Genomic DNA, 21,998 nt, shown 5'->3' with positions numbered 1-21,998 from the left:
TTTAGGTTAATTTGCCTCAGTTGGTATTACACGTTTTGCAATTTTACAATGACTGCACACATCTGAGTGTCAATGGTGATATGATATGAAGTGAAGCTCTATATTCTAGTTTTGAGTCTTCGTCTGCTTCCACCATCTCTCTTCAACAGCTCTCTCTCACTCTGGCCTATCGGCTTGTAAAATCTAGGACGTTTTGTGGCAGGGGACCTGGAGCAGTTTGTAAATGTGTGCGTCTGGATTCCTGCGTGGCAGCCTCTCTGAGAATACATAAACAAATCTGAGTCATCACGCCAGCTTTGAATTGTCAACCTGCTGCTACAGAGCTTCAGACTTTTCTGCTGTCGTTTTCTCCTCCCCATGAAGTCAAGTTTTTGCAGAGAGACGCAATCTTGCAGCAGGGTGGTGAATTGCGAGTGACTTGATAACCTCAGTCAGTCGCGATTTTACATAGTGCTGCACTAGGAAATGGTTATGTATAACCACAACTCTAAAATCATTGACAGGTAAAGTGAGTAACACTTGTTGCTACCCATCTTGTTAAAATGTGATGTTTTGCTCCGAAAACCTGCATCATGGCATTTGTGAATGTTCTTTGACAGTTCACCACCTACCATAACATTTTTTCAGACCAGTCACATCCACCTTGTATAGCAGTCTCAGTCCAGCACTCTCACAAAGTAGCAGCCTCGCCAAGCAGGACAGGAGCAGGCCCTTTAAAAACTGTTTACGAAGGGCTTAAAGAACATTACAAAGAGTCTAAGGTACTCACCCAGCCTCCTAACTGTCCAGATGGGATCTGATAGCATCAGTGGGAAGCAGGCCCAAATCACAAAGATCCCACCCCACTTAAAGATCTACTGCTAACATCTGCTAAAATTAAAGAATGTTTAGCCCAAAATGAGTGTAGATACATTGTACAATCAATGGCTGGCTAAGAATAACATAAAACTTACACAACAAGTCACCTCTTCGTCAAGCTTTTCAACGCATGATTTTACACAAAATGGAACCAAATTCCAAGTACTTATTCCAAAAACTAGTTCACAAGCACACAGTGTTAACCTCATATTCCATTCTGTTGTTCAAAATATAATAAAACCGACAAAAGAAAAAAACATACTGCGCGCTTTTGGTTTCAGTATGCTGCTGGCAGAGAGGGTTGCACTCACTCTGACCAAAGCAGATTCTGCAGCTTTAGTGATGTCACTGACATGGACATTTATGTAGGAAACAAGTAATAAAACGAAACACCAGAACATCATTTCACAGACAGAAGGAAAACAAAAACAAAAGCTTTCACAAAGTTGAGGTAAACTGGAAAATGTAACAATGGCTTCCTTGACATCAGAGTTAATCACTGATATACCTGTGAGTTAGATGGTAGGAATTTCGTAGCAAGAAACTCTGAGAAAGCGATAAATGGTACATATAGTGATGTTAAAAACAAATAATAATTAGCTAGTAGAGATGAACTTCTCATCAGGTTAAGCAACTTCTTTTGCTTTCTCATTCTCTAAGTAAATTGGTGGCTGAATGAGTTGTTACTCAGTGCCATATCCACCGTTTCAACTACAAGGTGGAACTTTTTTCTCTTTATCATAATTCATCCAAACATACTTTCTTAGATTCCACCAGCCTCCACGAACCAAATAGGTTGTGTTTCCGGTTGTCTGCTTCCCTCAGGTGAAGTACCTCAGTTGTATGACACGGTCATGAACTCACTCCAGTGTTATTATTAATTATGTTTAGTGCAGCACATGCATGTATATTTAAATGCGTGTGCATATTTTCAGACAGCAGTTGGCTGGTTGTCTGAGAGGCTGGTGCTGCTTTGGAATTATTGGAGGTTTTTTCTGTTTTGATTAAGCCGGCTGTGGAAATAAATTGAAACTGATATCCACCTTTAGAGTAGAATCTTAATTAGAGGAAACACATGTATATGTACATAGATGGTGAGTCAAATATACACAGACAGCACACACGCACACACACACACACGCACACACACACACACACACACACACACACGCACACACAGGCTAACAGTGACAGCTGGGGTAGAAAAGGGGATGTCTAAATCCAGATATCAAGGGAAAGGCAACTGAAGAGTAGATGGGGATCACAAGTACACACATAACCCAAACAGCATGAAAACTGAGATATAAAGCCCTCCTCCGTCCCCCACCAGTCTCATCTTTCCATCGCTCCTCTGACAAAGCTTCTTTTTAACCTCTCTGGACCTCTGCTGCCTTTTTCACCACAACCTCACAAATTCTTAGTCATTTCAAATTTAATTGTATACTTGACTAGAAACAGATTTTCAGATTTTCTTACTATTAAATGGCTCTGAAACAACAGCAAAATCGTACCGTAACCCTGTACATGACTCACACATGTAAAGATTGCAAAGAAGCTGCTGCAAGATGTGAATATTCCAACATCAATCTGTTGATGGCATATTTTGGCTTTTGACATGAAAAACTTTTTCCCTTTAATTTGTCGGCTGTCTGACTTTGCTGTCAATTGAGGTCTGGCCAATGTTTGTTCTGGGTGACACAGAAGCAGTTTCAGGACTAAGTGAGTTTCTGCCAAATGTTTCTGAGCACTCAACCGCCGATGAACTAACTGAATGCAAACCTGGGCTGTTCCTTCAAAGCACATGGCTTTGATGGAAGATAGAGGTGGTACGAGGTGGCCATCTTCTACTTTGGACTTTGTGACTTCGGGTCCTGTTTAGTTTGGCTGTGGGTAGCTGTGGCGTGCCCAACCAAATCTGCTGAATCCATTAGAGGGGACCAACAGAGGGAGGGAGAAGGAGGAGGAGTAAGCATTCAAAGGAAAGGAAGATGAAACTGTTCCTCACCGATGAGATTTGACAGCATAAACTCGCTCACACACATCTTCATATGCATGCTGCACTGTTTTAAATGTTTACATATAGAAAACACCATGGTTTTCTATTATTTAGCAAGAGAGCTTAAGAGTGCAGAATGTATTTGAGGCTTTGAGCGATCTACACAGCCGAGACAGATTATGGGGGAGCCATGCCAGATATAATGTGGCTGAGACTGCATGGAGCCCTCTGGGGTCGGCCCCGTCAGTCAGTGTGGTCGCACAGAGATGATGTCACAGTTTGCATGTGCATGTCATGGTCACACAAAACCCATAACATAACATAACCATTGGGTTAAAACATTTTCTTAGATGAAATGAAAATTCCTAAATTCATACAAACTACTGTAGAGATTAGTTATCATAATTGGCAGAAGGTTATAAAGAGTGCCACTAGAGGGAGTGAATCAAGTGGTTATCTTTTACTCCACTTACCATCTCTTTAAGCCAGTATTCTTTCAGAATGAGTTATATTTTAGACCTTGCTCCTTTCATTCCTCATCAGTTCATGTTTTCCAGAGTAAACACAAGTGTATTACAGCACACGTCAAAGGGGAGATGATGTCATGGACAAACTGCTCATTGACAATGACAGATTGCAGCCATGCGATCATTTCATCAATATAACCTTTCATTGACACTCATCTGATGCATTGAGGGGGAGAGAGCATGTGAAAACACACAAAGTGTCTGTACGCACACACTTTGGAATACACCCTTTCAGAGTTTATTTTTCTTATAAACGTTTTGCCTTCAAAGCTCAATGGTCCCTAAAGACAATAAGGCTGTCAAGCCAAAGCAAACTGAAATCACTCCTGTATGAATGTGACTTTTTCTATTGTGTCCTACATACACTTTTTCCATTTCTGTGCTTTCTTTTCTTTTCTCTCTTTCTATTTCTCAGTGGATATATTATTGTACAGTACTACGGGTTCATTTCATCAGCGTTGGGTCTCAAAAGGCACAAGCCCAGACTTTGAGCTTCCCTTTCAGCAGTGGACTAGAGAGTCTTCAACATCACACCCTTAACTGTCTCTCAGAGATCTTCTTTTGGCGTCTCTCTTTTCTTCCCACTCTTGTTCAAGACACACAGCCCTTTGCACTCAGACAGCGAAGGGTGCTTTTGACACACAGAAAGTTCAACAAACCAAGGATGTGTGTGTTCCTTGCAGACTTGTGCTCAGTCTTAGATTTGCCTTCCCTCTTTGTGTAGGAGTGCAGCAACTGTCCAGAGCAGCCGTCTGGACCAGATGTAGAGGTCAGTGACCGCATCAGGGGGGCCAGTATCAGTGTCCCTCTCCCTGTCCCAGTGGAGCGATAGCCTTTATTAATCTTTCCTCCTCGGAGGCCTCATAAACTACCGCAGGAGGTCAGGGTCAGTAGAAAGACTGGTGAAGCGGATGATATCTGGAGGATTCATGAGATTTGAAATTGTATTTCGATTTTGAATTGTGTCATTTGTGCACAAAAAAAGTCTTTTTTTTGTGCACAAATGCAAAGGAGCTTTGTAAATCTAACATCAGTAATATCTTTTCATACTCAACAGAATCATTGGCTGTGGACTAAAGACATTTGTTTTAGCATTGACAAGCAACACTGAAAAAAGTGAATTCAGCTCAAAGACAAAATATTTCAGCATGTCTACATGTGTCACTATTATGATGATTGATACTGTGACAATGCCCCTACAACTGAGCTTAACTTAAATGATCTATTAGCAATTTCTTTAATGCTATTGTTCATAGTTAATCAGTAAAAGAAGGCCGTTTCATGGTCTTTTTTATATGGATGAGTGGGAACGCTTCAGTTTAACGTATGTGCAAAAACTGCAGCTGACTGCATCCTGGCTTTTCCTCCTGAGGTGGAAGAAATTCCTAAAGTTAACTGTCCAGATTATACATGCACCATGGGAGTGATTGCCAGGGTGAATATGGCTGGCCAGCATGGGCCAACACCAACCACTTACAACTCTTCTCTGTCTGCTATTGCTTAATGCCTGCATCGCATACTTACAATGCTGATAAAACTTTCACCAAATAAGGCAGGACTAATTTGCATTTCTGAGAGTTGAGATATGAATTTTCAGATAATGCAGAACATTTTCAAAGCAGCATCTCTTGGTCTGAACCTATGATGAATGATTCATGTGAGGGCTTGTTGGCTTTCCTCATTGCAGGATGTTTTGAAGAGTTACATGCTCCATAAATCTTGCCTTAAAAATACGAGTGGAACAAACGTAAACATAATTTTGAAAGTACTGTAATCTAAATATTTGTAGACCTCATCAAGGGCTAAAACTGTGCATCTATCTCGTGAGAGCTCAGATAGACTTGTACAGTTTAACTTACCAGAGCAGTTATGGCTGCATTTTCAGAATTTTACGATAGTGTGCAAAATGTATGTGTGTCAAACTTGGGTCAACTGCCATTTGTGAATAATTATTGGTGTTTGTTTTAACTTGCTCAAAGAACCAGATGGTGGCTTTAATTTGCTGCCAGGAAACTCACATAGTGTCAGGTGAGCTTTAAACTCCTGTGATAAACTTTTATTCAGTCAGCGTGCCATACAATGAGGCATTTCCAGTTTTCTGGCACACCTGGCAAACTTAAGCCTTAAAATCTTTTGGGAGGAGGCATTTTTTCCTTAAATGGACTGGATGAGGAGAGAGACATGGGAAATGGAAGAGAGAGAATGGGGAATGACATGCAGGAAAGAGCGACATGGCTGGGATTCAAACCAACAATCATTGGGCATTGTCAATGTGGTATGTGGTCTAACCATTCGACCACCAAGCACCCCAAACATTTGATAACATGGAACGTCTGATCCAGGACTTTGACTGTCATATTATATGTATCTGTTCATGATTAGGTCAATTATATCCAGAATATAGCCTAAAGGCTGAGTTTACAGTTTTAAACAACTGCATTTCTCCATTAAGACCCTTACTGAAACAGCTGTGGACATACTCTCTTCATTTGTTTTTAAGGAAATGCGCAGGGAAAGTAATTCCCATCAAAGTGTCCATCTCAGTGTCTTTGATGTTTTCTCTCCAGATTTCAGTGTGTGATACTTTGGACACTTCAAGATGTTCTCACCATGTGAATGAGATATAATATACTTTACGGTTCTGTCCTCAGTGTGGCTCATGGACAGACTTTGAATTCCATTTCATGCTCTTTCAAACCTTCCTAATCCAGCTGAAGAGTTCTCTTCAAAATGTTATTTTTATGTTTGTATATGTTTGTAACAAGTGAAAAGCTTAAATATATCAGGCAACAACTTTGATTTTAATTCTGGATTTTAGTTCATGCAAGGATTAACCACATATGCTCAACAACGAAAAATAGAACATTTTGTTTTTTGAATTTTTCCTTAGAGAGCTACATGAATTCTGATGTTTTCAAACGAGTTTTTAAAAAAAACTTCACAACAGCTTTATTCACTCACAACATATCTGAAATTCAAAATATGCTCTAATATTTTTCTCTGTCTGTTTTATATTTTCTTCTAGGCATAGCAGAGCCCAGCCATGTCGATAACAAGTAAAGGGTCAAGACGGAGGGCTTGGGTCAGCAGCCCCTGTGTGTTTTTAAGTCTCTGCCAACAGCAGCTGCTCTTTTATTTCTTCATCATCCTTGTTCATTCAACAGCTGTTCTTGGAGCACTGGAACTTCAGCTGGATGAAGGGCAGCCAGCAGGGACTATTGTTGGTGACATTAGTGCTGGGTTGCCACCTGGTGAAACTGCAAGTCTTTACTTCATCTCTGACCATGAGGGCACAGGTGTTGGCACTGACCTCCACATTGACGAGACCACTGGCATCATTACCACTGCAAGACGCCTCGATCGTGAGGAGAGAGACCACTATAGCTTCATTGCTGTGACCATGACAGGCACCACTATTGAGGTGTCAATCACTGTCAATGACATCAACGATCATGAGCCAGTGTTCCCCAAAAAGAAAGTTGCTCTTAAGATCCCTGAGCACACAGCAGTGGGGACACGGTTTTCCCTGGACCCTGCGACTGATGCAGACAAGGACCAGCTGACAACCCAAGGCTATACTATTCGAGAGGGCAATGTGGGCCAGACATTCAGACTTGAGACGAAGAGGGGTGCTAATAAGGTGCTGTATCTAGATCTGGTGGTCAATGGACTGCTGGACAGGGAAAAACGGTCATCCTACACTCTGGTCCTAGAAGCCTTTGATGGGGGCTCACCCAGAAGGATGGGATCCATGACCTTGGAAGTGACAGTGACCGACATCAATGATCACGCACCGGCCTTTAATCAGAGCAGATACCACGCTATCATCTCCGAAAGTCTCCCACAAGGAAGTAGCATCCTACAGGTTAGTTAATGTCTAGTGAATATTTTTAGGGTGACCCAAAGTAAAACATTTTTGCCACCTTTAGTTTCACCATGTTGTTTTAGCTTTTGACATGCTTTGCCTTTGCAGGTGTTTGCAACAGATGAAGATGAGGGTGATAATGGTCTGGTGCTTTATGAAATCAACCGGCGCCAGAGTGATCCTGACCGTTCCTTTGTTATCGATCTAAAGTCAGGGGTCATCACCCTGAACAGACCCCTGGACTATGAGCTGAAGAGGGTCCATGAACTGGTGGTCCAGGCCAGGGATAATGCCAGCCAACCTGAGGTGATTACATCATGGCTCCAATGCATTCAGGCCCAATGTGTGATGCTTTTTGTAATGACTTGTAGCATAGCCTAGCACATTGTTTTTTTTCTTTTATTTGGTAGAAACTACAATTGACTGTTAATACTCAACAAAGTATTTCTAGTCTTCCTATTATGCTTCAGGTTAATATGTTGGTGATCAAGTAGCCAAGAAGGTGGAGCTGTAATAGGGGGTTGTATTAGCTATGTAAGGATTTCAGCTTTCTCCTGCTTTGAATAGATAATAAAGATAATACAAAGGCTAGATTATTTTATGTTTTTAATCAATGAGTTCTCTGACTTGCCACAATATCTTTTTTTAACATTTCAAACTTCAGTTTTGTAATGTCACGTAAATAGAATGGAGTATCCAATAAACTCAATATTGTATCATCATCTTTTCCCAGGTGACGAATGCTTTTGTTACTATTCATGTTCGTGACTTCAATGACAACCAGCCTACCATGACTATCATCTTTCTTAGTGAGGATGGCTCTCCAAGAATCTCAGAAGGAGCCCAGCCAGGACAGTATGTAGCTCGGATATCTGTCACTGATCCAGACTATGGAGAGTATGCCAATGTCAATGTGTCATTGGAGGGAGGTGATGGGAAGTTTGCTCTTACAACCAAGGATAGCATAATTTACCTGATATATGTGGACCAGGTTTTGGACAGAGAGGAGCGAGATTCATACGACCTCAGGGTGATGGCCACAGATTCTGGCACACCTCCCCTCAGGGCAGAGTCCTCGTTCACTATTCAGGTGACTGATGTCAATGACAACCCCCCTCATTTTGACCAGCAGGCCTACAGACAAACCATTCCAGAGGTTGTGTATCCTGGATCATTTGTTCTTCAGGTAACAGCCAGGGACAAAGACCAGGGCCCGAATGGGGATGTGCGATATAGCCTTCTAAAGGGCAAAAACTCTCACTCTGACTGGTTTTCAATTGATCCAGTTACGGGGATCATTACCACTGCGACTGCTCTGGACTTTGAATCGGAGCCAGCCCCTAGTGTAACTGTTGTTGCAACGGATAGCGGACGGCCGCCTTTGTCATCCACTGCGAAGGTGGACATCGTGCTTCAGGATGTTAATGATAACACACCTGTGTTCTCCAACAACTTCTACAATACCTCAATCAAAGAAAACACACCAGCCGGGTCCTGCTTCTTAGAGGTGAGAGAAACACAGAAAAAAAAATGTCTCTAGAGCTATGCTTTCCACCAGATTAGTTTCTGATTTTCTATTTTTTCACTCTTATTGTTTTTAATTTGTTGAGGACCAGCCATTTCTAATTCTTATGAGGCTTAATCTCGCTGTGTGTTGGCCACAACTCTATTGTCTTACTTATACAGCCAAAACCAAGTATTCACTGTCTCACTTGTCGTCTTATCTCTTTATTTATTCTCTCATTTCAATCGCACCATCCACTTAAGCCCTCTGTGATTACTTTCTTGGCAAAAGCCTGTTTAATACATCAATATAAACCGGTCTGGAGGTGTGTCCTAAGTGAAAACAGTCTCAAAGTTCTGTTTCAGTAAAGGATAGTCTACTTGGAAACCCTTGCACTTTGTGATGTTATTCAAAAAGTCTGTGCTATAAGAGGAGAATTAAAGTCAGTCATTGTCAGTTTTTGAAAGAAAATATTTATAAAGGTAAGATAAAAAGTGAACCAGCAAGACAGAGAGAGAGGGAGAGCGAGAGAGAGAGAGAGAGAGAGAGAAGATTAAGACTTTACCTGAATTCCTGAAGCTACTGTGAGATTTACTCTGTTCTGGTATGTCCTTTCTCTCACCTCATATGGTTGCCATGGCATTCAATCCAGCAAAGTAGAGTGAGCCCTTGGTATCTATGCATTATCTCACTTTAGCTCGGCTGTCTTTCTTTTATCACAATTCCAGCAGCTCGTATATATGAGGAGGACCTCTCTTGAGAAATGAAAAAGGATGAATGGCTGTTTGTCTTCCACCAAGGTCTTAACTTGGCATCATGAACCATTTAGACCAACTATTTTTACAGGTTGGTTTTACCCCTCTGACGTGAAATGGAGGAATGCAAAGAAAAGAAGCATTTCTCATTCATGTTTTAAGAAACCCTGCTGCTTGAACTAAAGTCCAGTGCAGCTTCAGTGAAAGGATCTGGACCACTGATATCATGTCATCTGAAATGGGGGTAGATAAACAGTTGTGTTTCACATTCTTGCAGGTTCATTTGACACATATTTGTTAAGGATGGGTGGTTTGTATTTTGTGGAAACTGGAATATGGGCACGTTCTTTCAGCAATATATGTTGTGGTCGAAGGAATTAATAGTAGCGGCATGAAATTTAGATTGAATACAAAGGAGAAAGCGATTTTTCTTATTGTAAGCCTGTTCAGTTTAATTTTTATATCCATCAAGTTAATTCTATGGCCTTCCTCCTAGCTGTTGCAACAGCTCTAATCAAGTGTTCCTCAAATTTTATTTTCTCATTTCGGCACATTTTCCAGGATGTGTCATTGCCATACCAAAACTCTAGAAGGGAGAGTCTCCCCACAAAGAGCAGTATCACGATTGTTGTAGTAGACTTACCTACTCAGATAGGACACACATGTCCACAAGTAATACTGTAGCATACATAATAGCCCAATGGATCCTTTTTCCAGATTTCTTCTGTATTCATTTTTAAATTGTGGAGCATTTGATATATTTATGTTCAATAAAGACAAATCAAAGAACTGGGTTAGGTTGGTGCAGTATATAGAACAGACAATGTAATTGAATTTTTGTCATGTTCCTGAGAGTTTAGACTAGTGCAGGCTGTTCTCAGAATTGTACCAATATTTATACTAGATAGCAATCAATGTTTGGATTTTGTATTATCATACTGGTCTGGTTGGCTTGGTTTGGATGTTGAACATTAGAAATGGAGGAAATCAGCCAATGTTTAATATCAAAGCAAGGAAATGTGTATCAAAAGAAGTGTATGAAGGATACACTACTTATGCAGTTTGTTTCTCATGGATTGATCAAAGTTTTCTAAGTTAGGGTTTTCCTTCCTTTCATTTAAAAATAAATAAAAAAATGTTTCTCATTTTCTTAGGCATTTTTTATTCTTTATTTTATTTCTCTTTCTTTACATCTTTTTCAATACATCTCTTTTGCCCTCTCTCAGCCATTGCTTACATATACACACATATATGCTATGTGTAGGAAACATCTTATCAGTATGGCCAGTGTAGTAATCTGTAATGTGCTGTACTGTTTATGTAGCCACCGACACAAAGAAGTTATTTATTTCTTGGTTTCCCTGCTTTCCTCTTCCCCCGCTTCCTTAAAGTATTTCCCAGGCATGAGAGGTTGCAATGCCTGTGTGTGTATGGCATGCATATCCATCAGAACCAGCTTCTTAACCTGAGAAAATAAAGGTCATGAGAACGATGAGAATTGTGGATGGTGGTGAAAAGGGGAAACCATATTTAAAACGGTGTTTGTTCATTGCATTTGCATGTGAAGTTTGTTAAAATCCTCTCGTGTGTGTGTGTGTCCTACATAAATGCCTGTTTCTTTTATCGAGTTTTATAATTTCTTTCAGATCACCTGCTCTCTTTCTTTGTGATAATCTGTGTTTTTCATAGTATCTCCTGTGAGATGCAGTGATTTACAGAGTCTCTACCAAATCCAATGACATGCTGACTTTGAGCAAAACCTGGCTGCTGGGAAGTCACTGCAAATCTCACAAGCAAAGACATGCACACTCCGGTCAGGGATCAAATGCTGCATAAACAGACACTAATGCATGAGTTACAAGCAGGAGAAAACTTTGATGAAAAAAATACAGCAAACTCATTCCAAATACAATAAATTAAAAAAAAAAATCAAAGCATCCTAATATTAGGGGAAATTAACTGCGGTAGTTAAGAACAAGGCATCAAAGCAAAAAGCTCTTGTGCGTGCATATGTGCAGGTGCATGCCTGTATTTAATTCATGTGTGTTTGTGTACTTGCATACACTGTTGAAGCCAAGATATCAGTTTCAGCAGGTGATGCATCTCCCATGTGATGTTCAACATTTGGTTTCCTGATCAAGCCTGTTAAACGGCACTCAATCATTCAGACAGACACGCAGATGTGCTCATCTGGGAGATGTACAAAGAGATGGAGTATTTCTTGTTGATACTGCAATAGAACAGTAGGTCAGTTCTGCAATGTCTGTTGGTGAAATATAGGTGTGTAAGAAAAATGAGTGATGTTCAGAATAAAAAAGAAATAAGGGAGGTGAATAAGTTGAAAATAGTACTGCCATGAGGCCTCACAGCTGCTCATAGAGGATCCAGCTCTCGTAGTACTTGCCAGCATTAGAAACATGATGTTTATGTTGAGATCATTGGAAGAACTATGGACAAAACTATTTGTCACTGAAAGAAAGCCTCGGAGGGGTTATCTCCTATACACAGTGTGCAGATAACAATTTAGTTAGATATTTTTTATCTGCACTCTATTCCTTACATTTTGCCCAGTGATTAAATCTTGGAGGTTGTTTGGTTTAGTAGAAATTCAAAAAAAGTCACACATGGTGTGAAGGTGAAATGGAGCGAAAACACATAGGGAGGAGACAGGTCTCTTTTGACAGGTGGCGTTAGTCACACTGAACTTCCTACAAAACTACTTAGACAAACATAACACGTCCGTCTGTCAGAGTAATCAGCCCTTTGGGTGTGATGGCCAAATTTGGGGATCCCTTGCCCAGTCTGTTCAGCTTCTATAAGAAAATACTTATCACACTTAAAATATACACATACAGACTGTGAGACTAATCACATTTGTTAAACTAATATCGATAGAGCTGTAGACATCTGATGACGCACTGAAAGCAGGAAGGTTATTCAGCTTAAGCTCTCTTTAACACTGAGCCACCCTCCTGCTGGTGTCTGATGAATCTGACCCCCATGGAAACCAGAGCCAGAACAAACCACAGCTTCCACTTGGAGCTTAGATGATCTTTTCCAGCCCAGACTCACAACTCGTGCACTCTAGATTAAATTAAGCTTAAAAAAAAGTGCTCGGAAGATGAAATTTATTGTGCAGTTGATGTCTCCACCCCTGCCTGTTCTTCGAGAGTGGCAGCTGTGCTACAAAAAGGCTATCCTTCTTTATTTATACTTTATTTGATTAATTTGTTAGTGTATTTCAATTTGCTTGGATCAATAATTGTGAAAGCAGCCTTTAGGTTGCCGTGATCGCTGTCATCACAGTTACATATAGCCACATGGAGAGATAGAATATTTGTTTCATGCTTCTAACAGCTGGTCCTGTTCTGACAAGATTACTCTCTCTTAGTACGTATTGTCTGCCTCCTTCTCCAGCTTTCTCACCAACTCACACATCTTTCAGCTGCAAGCAATGTTGACAGGATGTGTGTGACAAGGGATCAGGATTGTGTGTCTGCTATGCGAACTATTTTCATAACATCCATCATCACTCACTATGAATTCATCACCTGTTTGCTACTGGAGGCTCAGATGCCATGAAGAAAATCCATCTGGTTTTGGGCTTGTGTCTATAAAATGTATACACGACACGGTTGGCTTTGTTTTTAAAGGCTCAAGTGGTAATGTCTTTCTTTAATTTTACTCGGGGGGATAATTTTTTTAAATGTTTAGCTTAATCCTTGAGGTTAGTCCCATTTTTAGAGATCGCTTGAGCTTGTCAGTGTGTGGTATTGGTCCACCAGTTTGATATAACCGATACAGTATCAGGTAAATTTGCACGACATGTTTTTGTCATGCAGTCATTGTGCCTACTGATTTTGGAGGCCTCGACTGTTCAGTCAGTGTCACAGTGAGATTTACTGTCTCTTCCTAACCAGGTATCACAACACAGAACACACGAGTTAAGATTACAAATGAGAAATCACTCACTCTTTGATAAGAAGGTCATTAGTCTGCTGTTCTAACTTCCACACAGTAAATATGTGTTTATTAAGATTTAAACATTGCACATTTAAAACTAATGGTATTTGGAACTGCTTTCATCCTTATCTTTGAATTTATCTTGAACTAGATGTTGTTTCTTAACGTGCTAACCTTAAATGGCCATGGTTAACACCTGCATAGCATCAGCATGCTAACATTAGTATTTATGTTGAATGACTGTTTTGTCTTACCCATTAGGAGTCCGTGCAGGCGTTGCACATTTCATTGGTTTTTCAGCAATGGAATCATGCACGGAAATCATTTTTACATCAATGTACATATTTATTTTTTGTATAAAAGACTTCTGTCATGCATGCAGTGCGTTTTGAGATTTACCAAGCTTATTATCGGTCCACAAAGGCAGCAAGCACCGCTTTCTCAGACATTTTATTACAAACTCCTTTAATATAGCCTAACAGATCCTCTTGCATGGCGGGGCTGTGAATGTGCTTAGATTGCTGAATACAGTGATTCAGCTTAGTCTGGCAGTTATTTTGTCTCAGTGGTTAAACTGCTGATAGGTCACCTCCAACTGCAACTGCTTTACTCTACTGTGTATTTTTATAAAACCATCCCAGACCTGTATGAAATGTTCTATTTTTTTGATGCAGTTCTAATGGAGAGTCTAGTGGGAACGTAGCGGTGGGTCCAACAGGGAAAAACACTAATGTGTGGTGGTTAAACAGGGATTTTTGTGGAAGGCGAGCCCTTGTTTAGTGAAGTAAGTAAACCGTAGTGCAGACAGTTTTCATAGGAACTGTTTCCTTTGTAAAGTCGTTCCAAGCAAAAGTGTACACGTTGAATTTTCATTTTCAGTTTTTTCAAAATGTTGTAATGTTACCTCAATGCGCCAAGTGGTTAATGTAATTTTTGAAACTGAATTCTCAGTACCTAATAAGTAAAACACATTTGCTGTTGTCTCAGTAACCACAGGTGTTCCCAAATCTACCAAGACTGAAACTATACAGTGTAACCTAATAGTACAAACATGGAACATTAATGGAGTGACCGGTTCAGAGCCCAGATTTTCCACAGATCTTGAAAATATTTCTCTGTCAAAATAGTTTCAGTTGTAATCAGCTTCTAATGTCAAACTCTTATCAGACAGCTTTCGTTTTGCTGTAACATTTTTTTGGTCTTTGGTGGTATTTTTTATTTTTTTTCAAAAACAGTAATTTAGTTCCATATCACAGCTCGTTGACATATGCTGGTTTTTAAACCTATCAAAGTGTTCATTCATGTGTGATCTGACTGGCTGGTGCCTCTGTTCAGGGGATGGCCTTATGCCTCATTAAGCCCAATACTCTGTACCATATGGCAGTGAAGGCCTTTCTTCTTGTACTCTATTTTTCTCCGACTCCCCTCAATCTGACTCTTTTCTCTTCCATTTCTTTATCTCATCTGTTGCAGAGAATCTTGCTCTGCATTTTTGTTCCCTTAGGTTTTACTTCAGGCTTCATTGGCTTTTATTCCTATGGCTGTTTCATCAATTAAGGGAAATATTTCTTTCTTTTTGCTGCCCTAATTGTTGCCGTTGCTCAGCATGGCACTAGAGCTATAAGCACCAAAACATGGGTTTCATTCAAGATTACAAGAAGAGCCAAAACAAAAGCAAAGTAAAACATACATATCATAAAGTATGCCCTCAATATCCTCACCAACTATGTGCATAATATCTTATGCTTTCATGTATTGCGCCCCTAAACCTTTCCTTTTTTGCTGGCTACCATTTTTATAAACTTTGGTATATGGGAAATGATAACCGCAGAGCATCAACTTGCATGCTAAAACGTGGCGCTTTGGCGGATAATAAAAAAAAAAAATCTACAACGTAAATGCTGACTGCATTTAGTGTGATACAGTCTTGCATGTTGGCAAAAACAAGTCTGCCTCCAACAAGATTTTGCAGGGGCACTTTCACTACATACTGGGTTTAATGCTGCCCAAGGACTGCTGACACATGCTGTGGAGATATCTGGCTATGGAAGAAGAGAGGTGTAAACAGACCAGATAGCTCCTATAATCAGTGGAACATACCAACATCAGACAGCTGCTGGCAGATGAGTCAGAAAACAGACAAAAATATATGAATAGCTGCACACATGGACATCATTTATTTCCCTCTTAACACTTTATACCAGCCTCCCTGGCCTGCTTATGCTTTGTCCTATTCAGCTATCCTAAGGCCCTGCTTCTTTGTGACTGACCATCCAATACGTCACTCTCTTGTCTCTGCTTGTATCCTCTCTGCAGTGAAGCTTTAGCGTGGAATACACAAATCAACCATATATAAAGTAAAAGTCACATACACAAAGGGCACTGCACACGAGCAACAGGTGATACCAAGGCTCCCTGCGGCTCATTAGGTCAAACTAATTCAATTATGTGTCATTCTGAGGGAAGGTGGTGTAAATTAGCACACTTCCTGTGCCTCACTGTGTTGTATGCGTTTTGGGAGTGGTTATTAAGTTTGGGGCAGCAGGTGGTCAGTGATTTAGGGTGAAGGGTGGAGTGAGTACTTACTTCCCAGTGTATCGGTTTCTCTTATTCAGTTTTACAAAGAGATTTTAGATATGAAGTCAGTGGGGGATGAGGCCTGTGTTTGTATTACAGTGGGGTAAAGAAATGATTTTTTTTGCACTAGTCACACGTGACTTCAAGGTAATATTTGTATGTGGGCGTGTTCTAGCAGCGGCCTTGGTATTGTTATGTGATTGTCTGCGTCCCAGCTGTGTTTGCTTTATGTATTTTCCTCTAAGGAGTCAAAGACGGATATTAGTTTTCTCAAATGAATCATCCATCTGACTTGTCCTCTTTGACTTCCTCCTCATCTTAGAAACTCAAATGTGGAGAGATGTTGAAAAAAAAGAGAAGGAAACGTTAGTATTCCAGATCTATGTTGAATTAATGGTGCCAAAAGATATGATATTAAACAACTTGACTGATTTTGCCTTTCCTGTATGAGGTCACAGAAGTGGTAGTGACCAATGAAATGTATTGTATATATAATGTGATCCACATCGCTTTTCTCACTTTCTTTACATCTCCCAGACGCATGTCTGTCATGCGTACACCTCATATTGTCTTTTCTTTCGATTTAAGCTTTTATAAGGATAGTTCTCACCAGTTGATGTCTATTAAAAGTAAGAGCAACATCAGCAAGAGTGAAACAAAGTTTCCACTCCCCTATAGTGGAAACTTTTACAAGAGATCTTTTACCACTTCTCACCTGCCCTCGCTAACCTCCACTACTGCCTTTTTCTTTCTCTTTCTTCATTCTTTTCTTGTGATGCTGGGCTGTGCTGAAAAGTGGTGCTTCACATACAGTGTACTATATATATATATATATATATAGTATACATATATGTATACGTATGTATCCTATTAGACAATACATCTCCAAATCAGAAACTTCGGTCAGTATGGAAAATGCACATAAAGCAAACAAAAAAGCTGGAATTTAACTAATTTTATTGTATTTCATTGCAGACAGTATGGAACCAACATATTTTCTGTTTTGTCACTTCAAACTTGATTTAATTTACATAATATAATATAATACAACACAAGCTAGTGAAGAGGTTGAAAAAATAATAATGTCATTTTCAAACAGATGATTCCAACAGCTGATTGTAATCATGATGTGTTACAAAAGAACAATTAGCAGAAGGCTGAGTCTTTGAGGAGCAAAGATGGGGAGAGAATCTCCAGTTTGTCAAGTTATGTGTGAGAAATCTATTGATCTGTTTCATGTTCATCAAAGACAAAAATGGAAGACATTTGAATATTTCTTCCTCTACAGTGCATCTTATTATTAAACCAGTCAAGGATTCCGAAGACAAGGGCCTAAGCCTAAGTCAAACACCCGTGATCTCAGATCCCTCAGACAGCATTGCAGCAAGACCCATCATTCATCAATAGCTGAAATAACCACATGAGCAAGGGATTACTTTGGGAAAACGTTTTCATGCACAAAAATAGATAATTAGATGAATAAATGCCACTTAAAACTTTACAGTGCAAAAAATAACTATTCTTAAGACATCTCTAACCTTGTCTAGAGGCACCCTCAACTTCTCTGGGCTCGGAGACAACAGTGGAAACACATGTGGTCAGACCAATCAGTATTCCAGATGTTTTTTGAAGAAATGGACACCATCTACAGCAGAGCAAAGCAACAAGCCTCATTGTTTCAGCAACAAATCCAAGCATTTATGATAGAATTAGGTTTCCTTAGTGCACAAACTTACACTTACACACATGCAATTATGCTGCCTTTAAGACAAGATATTTCCCGTCCTTGAATTGTTTTTAACACGGCAATGCAAACGATTAGGGTACAGGTGCTGGATTAGCTTGCCTGATGTGGGAACCTTTCCCCAAAAGACAATGTGTAAAGAATACAATCTACAACTTTGTAAATGGGACAAAATTACATCTTGATGGCTTAATCTCTTGATATCCACTCTTCCAGAACATGTAACTCTTGCAATATAAAGTGGCAACATTATAAAGTGGAAAAAAAGCCAACTTTTTTTTGGGAATATTTGATTGGCCTGAAATGCAGGAATGATTGTACAACAAGAAATTAAATTGAGTTGATGAGACAAAACCATAATCTGGGAGCTCTCCAGGTTGCCATTGAGCTAAAGGCAGGGTACACCCTGGACCGGTCACCGCTCCATCACCATGTTCATCCCATGCAGGCACAGGGAGAACATGCAAACTCCACACAGAAAGGCCTCAGCAAGGATTCAAACCAGGAATCCTCTTGTTTTTAGGGGATGGTGCTAACCACTACACCACAGTGCTGCCCTTGATGAGACAAAACATGAAATATATTTGGTTCAAATTGTCTGCAGTGTAATAATTCAAAGTAAAAATTGATTAAATTAGTATTTTCCACAGAATGGCAACTTTTCCTGATCTGGGTTGTACCAGATAAATATGAAAATACGCATGTACAGAGAAGACATGAAGCACATGATGAAACCAGAGCATAAGCTTAAGGGTAAAAACCACAGTAAGTTGGAAACTTATTTCCACTGTCAGCCTCCGTGCATGTGTTGCGTTTGTGGTTGCTGGCTGCGGTCTGTCAGACATGGCTGGAAATACAACAGGAGTGGAAATAACTCTACTGTTTGCATGGGCAACTGCTGTGATTTGTTTCGATGACCTGTAAAACTCTTCAGCCGTTAGGGCAAAATCACTGAAATGAATGAAAGAGTGATGACATCTAATGGTTCTCTGAGAGATGATCAGAAGGGGATAAAAATGTTGGAACAAGAAATAAAATAAACACACGAAATTTTTATTAACGTATTTGATTATGACATTTATTCCATCAATATATGAAGTTCCCTCGTCGGACTCAGTCTTGAGATTCTTTTGTACGGCAGTCCTGTGCACTCTGTGAACCTCATTAATGTAGGATAAGGAAAATATTAATTCAAAAAGCAGCCTGACATGAGGAATAAAGCTTAGTGCATTTTCTTTCCCTTTTAGATTTGCAGCTATCACAAAGAGCTTTGAAGCCATTACTTTTTGGAGTGCTGCACATCACTTCTCTAAACTGCCTATTGGGCTTTGGTCAATAATGTTAGCAAAGAATAGTCAGGATGGTTCCTTGAATAAAAATGTAGAAGTCCTTAAACCTCAAATTGAATTTCCCGGATAAAAGCTTTGATTATTTGTCTAAAAGCTTAAATTTAGCCATTTTCTTCATGTTGTAATTGAAAATTTTGCTTTAAGCCACATTTCAGCTGCTTCATGGTGGTCTGTTCTTTTTTTTGACCGGCCTAACTGTAACTCTTCATTAACAAGAGAGCATTCTTCATCTCTCCTGTCAACTTACTGTATTCCCTTTCTGCAATCTATACAAAGTCTACCTTTTACAAAGTCTATGACAGAAGTCAGATCGCACATAAGGTGTTTTTACTGGGGTTGTGGATGAACTTTAAGATGAATCTCTCTGACATGAAACAGTAGTTGCTATATAATATTTTGACCTCACACTGATTACTTTTACAGGTGTTTGGCTTGGCTGATAGGTGTTGCTGAGGTTAGGTAAATCCTCTCATTTAGCCCGTTCTTTTTTTGCTGCTGTAAGTGATTTAACTTACAGCATGAGAAAGGATGTGTCAGATTTAATGTCAATTTAGGAGAACCAACATTTCTCGTGCACGTGGCTTAAATTCAACTCTGTGGTTTTGGAATTGGTTAACTGTCGCCAAACACACCCCGGTGTGCAGTGTGCAGCTTGGGAAGCTCTTTCTAATAGTTGGAATAAATCTCTCGGCTTTGAAATAACATATCCATCATGCGGCATTTAGCACTAAAAGTGAAATTAGATGATGCTGTGAAGCCAAAATGATCAGAAAAGATAAAAGCAGAAGTGATGCGTTTGAAAAGCACTCTGCTCACACAGATTTGAGGGGTTTCTGCAATGAAAAGAGAAACAGGCTGTCATTGCTAGAAGATGTTTCTCTCTCCCTATGAAAATATAATAGGAATTTACAGCAGGAAAAGTAGCAGGGAACTGCATCAGTCATCGTTAAATGTCAACATCTGATGCCCTAGCTGCTGTCACTCACCACAGTTAAATGGTCTTACATCATGGCTCAGTAGAGCAGCACTGTTTTGGAAAGTGGTGGCAGATGGGTGGTTGAAAGATGGTAAGGGATGCATTTTTTATTGAGTCTGATGTCTTGTTCGTTCATTTTCATGCAGAGAAAAGTTGTTTTGGTTCTTAGCTATAGAAGATCCATGTCAAACGTAGTATGCCTTTAAGAAAACACATTCAGTGAATACTTCCAAATAAACTTCTAAAACAAAATCAGGAAGTTAAGAAGTTTTCACTTGCTATCCACAGGTGATTCGAGTGCTGCAAACACTAACAATCTGTTGTTGCCTTTGTGCATGATTGTAGAAACAATTGATCTCAGAGGTGGACTGCTGATTGAGTGACCGAGTGATCCAGTCTCACCCAGCCTCTCTTTTGGCTAGCATCACACTCATTCCAGGGAATTATCAATTTAGAAACATGGAAGTGATTTCTGATGCTGTCAAGTGGTGTACACGCAAACAAACATTTATCTACATGCTTCCCCACAAATACACAGACACATGCATGCTTGTAAACGCACACACACACACACACACACACACACACACACTGCTGGCAGACCGTATACACAGTTTTGTACCTCGCTTCAGGGGACAATTACAGAGGAGTTGCTTGATTGCAGGGATCTTGTAGTGCCAGAACTGCCGCTCTAATACCGGACACGAGGACTAATGTGAATCCATCGAAGGGTATTTTCTCCTCCCAAGCCTTTGTTTCTTATCTAAAGAATGGTTCTTTCAAGTCACGCAGATGGAGAAACCAAGATCACAGGAAGTGCAGAACAGATGATACTGCTTAATCTGTGCGTAACATGTATTGCTATATATACTTTGCTCTGTAATGCAGTGGACAATGCATAAATTGCATGAGTCTGATCTAAGCTGATCCAAATCATTGTTGTTTGGCATATAAAGTAAATTAGATTAATTGTATATAATGTTAAGATGGTCCCTGTGCATATGTGAGAGTAATTAACTGCAGATTATTGATTGGAAAATCTTAAAGGAAGAGTTCACTCCCTAATTATCCTCTCATCTATTGTTCTATTTATCCATCAAGACTGTTTTGTAAGTTGTAGTATTGAGTATTGTTTATATCGGCTGTAGAAATATCTGCTCTCTCTCTCTATTGTAATGGAGCTGGAATGCACTTGGCTTGTAATACTCAAAGCCTCTAAAACCACATTTGAAAACTCAAATTATGACTTGGTTACTCAAGATTCAACAGCCCTTGTTGTGAGTGATTGTATGTACTGTAGAAACTATTTATTTCTACCAAGTTAAAACAACATCATGACAGCCTTTAGCAGTTGAATGACTAAAAATGTGCTCACATAATGCTGAGAAGTCTCAGTGACTGTTTGTCTGAAGGATCTTAAGGGTGATCCTTAATTTTCAATTTTCAAAAATTGAAAATTACTGCTTTGTTAGTGAAATCCAAGTCCTGTTGGTATTACCAGGATGAATTCATGACAGCAAAGGCAATCAACTTGCATTAGCTGGCATATTTGGTAAGAACACCACTAACTACATGCGACATTAACCCCAATACAACATAGAGCAGCCTGCACCTCATATTCCACATATTTCTGAGACCACCCGCAAGTGGATGCAAAATGTTAAAACCTCTAGATGTACGTTTGCTAACGGTTACGTTACGGTTAATAACGGTACAGACCAGACGGAAATATGCATTCCGTGTTTCTGTGTTTTCTGGGGCTTAAAAGCCCAGACATTTTTTGTGGTGTGTGCAAATAGAGCAGATTTGTTTGAACAATACAGTAGTTGTAAAAAGTGACACTATATATATGTAATGTTGGCCTCGTGGCTTTAGGCTACAGGT

General features: G+C 39.7%; 1 protein-coding gene and 1 long non-coding RNA gene across 3 annotated transcripts in view; one reads left to right on the top strand and one right to left on the bottom strand.

Moving 5' to 3' along the window:
- Nucleotides 1-21,998, top strand: part of dchs1b (dachsous cadherin-related 1b) — an 83,585-nt gene that overhangs the window by 7,780 nt on the left and 53,807 nt on the right. For both annotated transcript variants that reach the window (XM_072374487.1, XM_072374486.1), the window contains exons 2-4: nucleotides 6,407-7,246; nucleotides 7,355-7,552; nucleotides 7,980-8,753. In XM_072374487.1, the coding sequence (XP_072230588.1) occupies nucleotides 6,425-7,246; nucleotides 7,355-7,552; nucleotides 7,980-8,753 (1,794 nt within the window). In that variant the 5' untranslated portion in view covers nucleotides 6,407-6,424. The remainder of the gene's footprint in view (nucleotides 1-6,406; nucleotides 7,247-7,354; nucleotides 7,553-7,979; nucleotides 8,754-21,998) is intronic.
- LOC140279376 (uncharacterized) lies at nucleotides 17,377-21,668 on the bottom strand. The gene is made up of 3 exons (XR_011909332.1): nucleotides 21,490-21,668; nucleotides 17,584-17,690; nucleotides 17,377-17,452 (listed from the first exon to the last, which is right to left on the bottom strand). It is a non-coding gene; the product is annotated as an uncharacterized lncRNA (long non-coding RNA).

Source organism: Leuresthes tenuis, unplaced genomic scaffold, assembly GCF_036924035.1.
Source record: "Leuresthes tenuis unplaced genomic scaffold, fLeuTen1.0.hap1 SCAF_21, whole genome shotgun sequence".
Classification (NCBI taxonomy): Eukaryota; Metazoa; Chordata; class Actinopteri; order Atheriniformes; family Atherinopsidae; genus Leuresthes; species Leuresthes tenuis.
The sequence above is the reverse complement of the archived record's forward strand: the minus strand, read 5'-3'. Positions and strand labels throughout refer to the sequence as shown.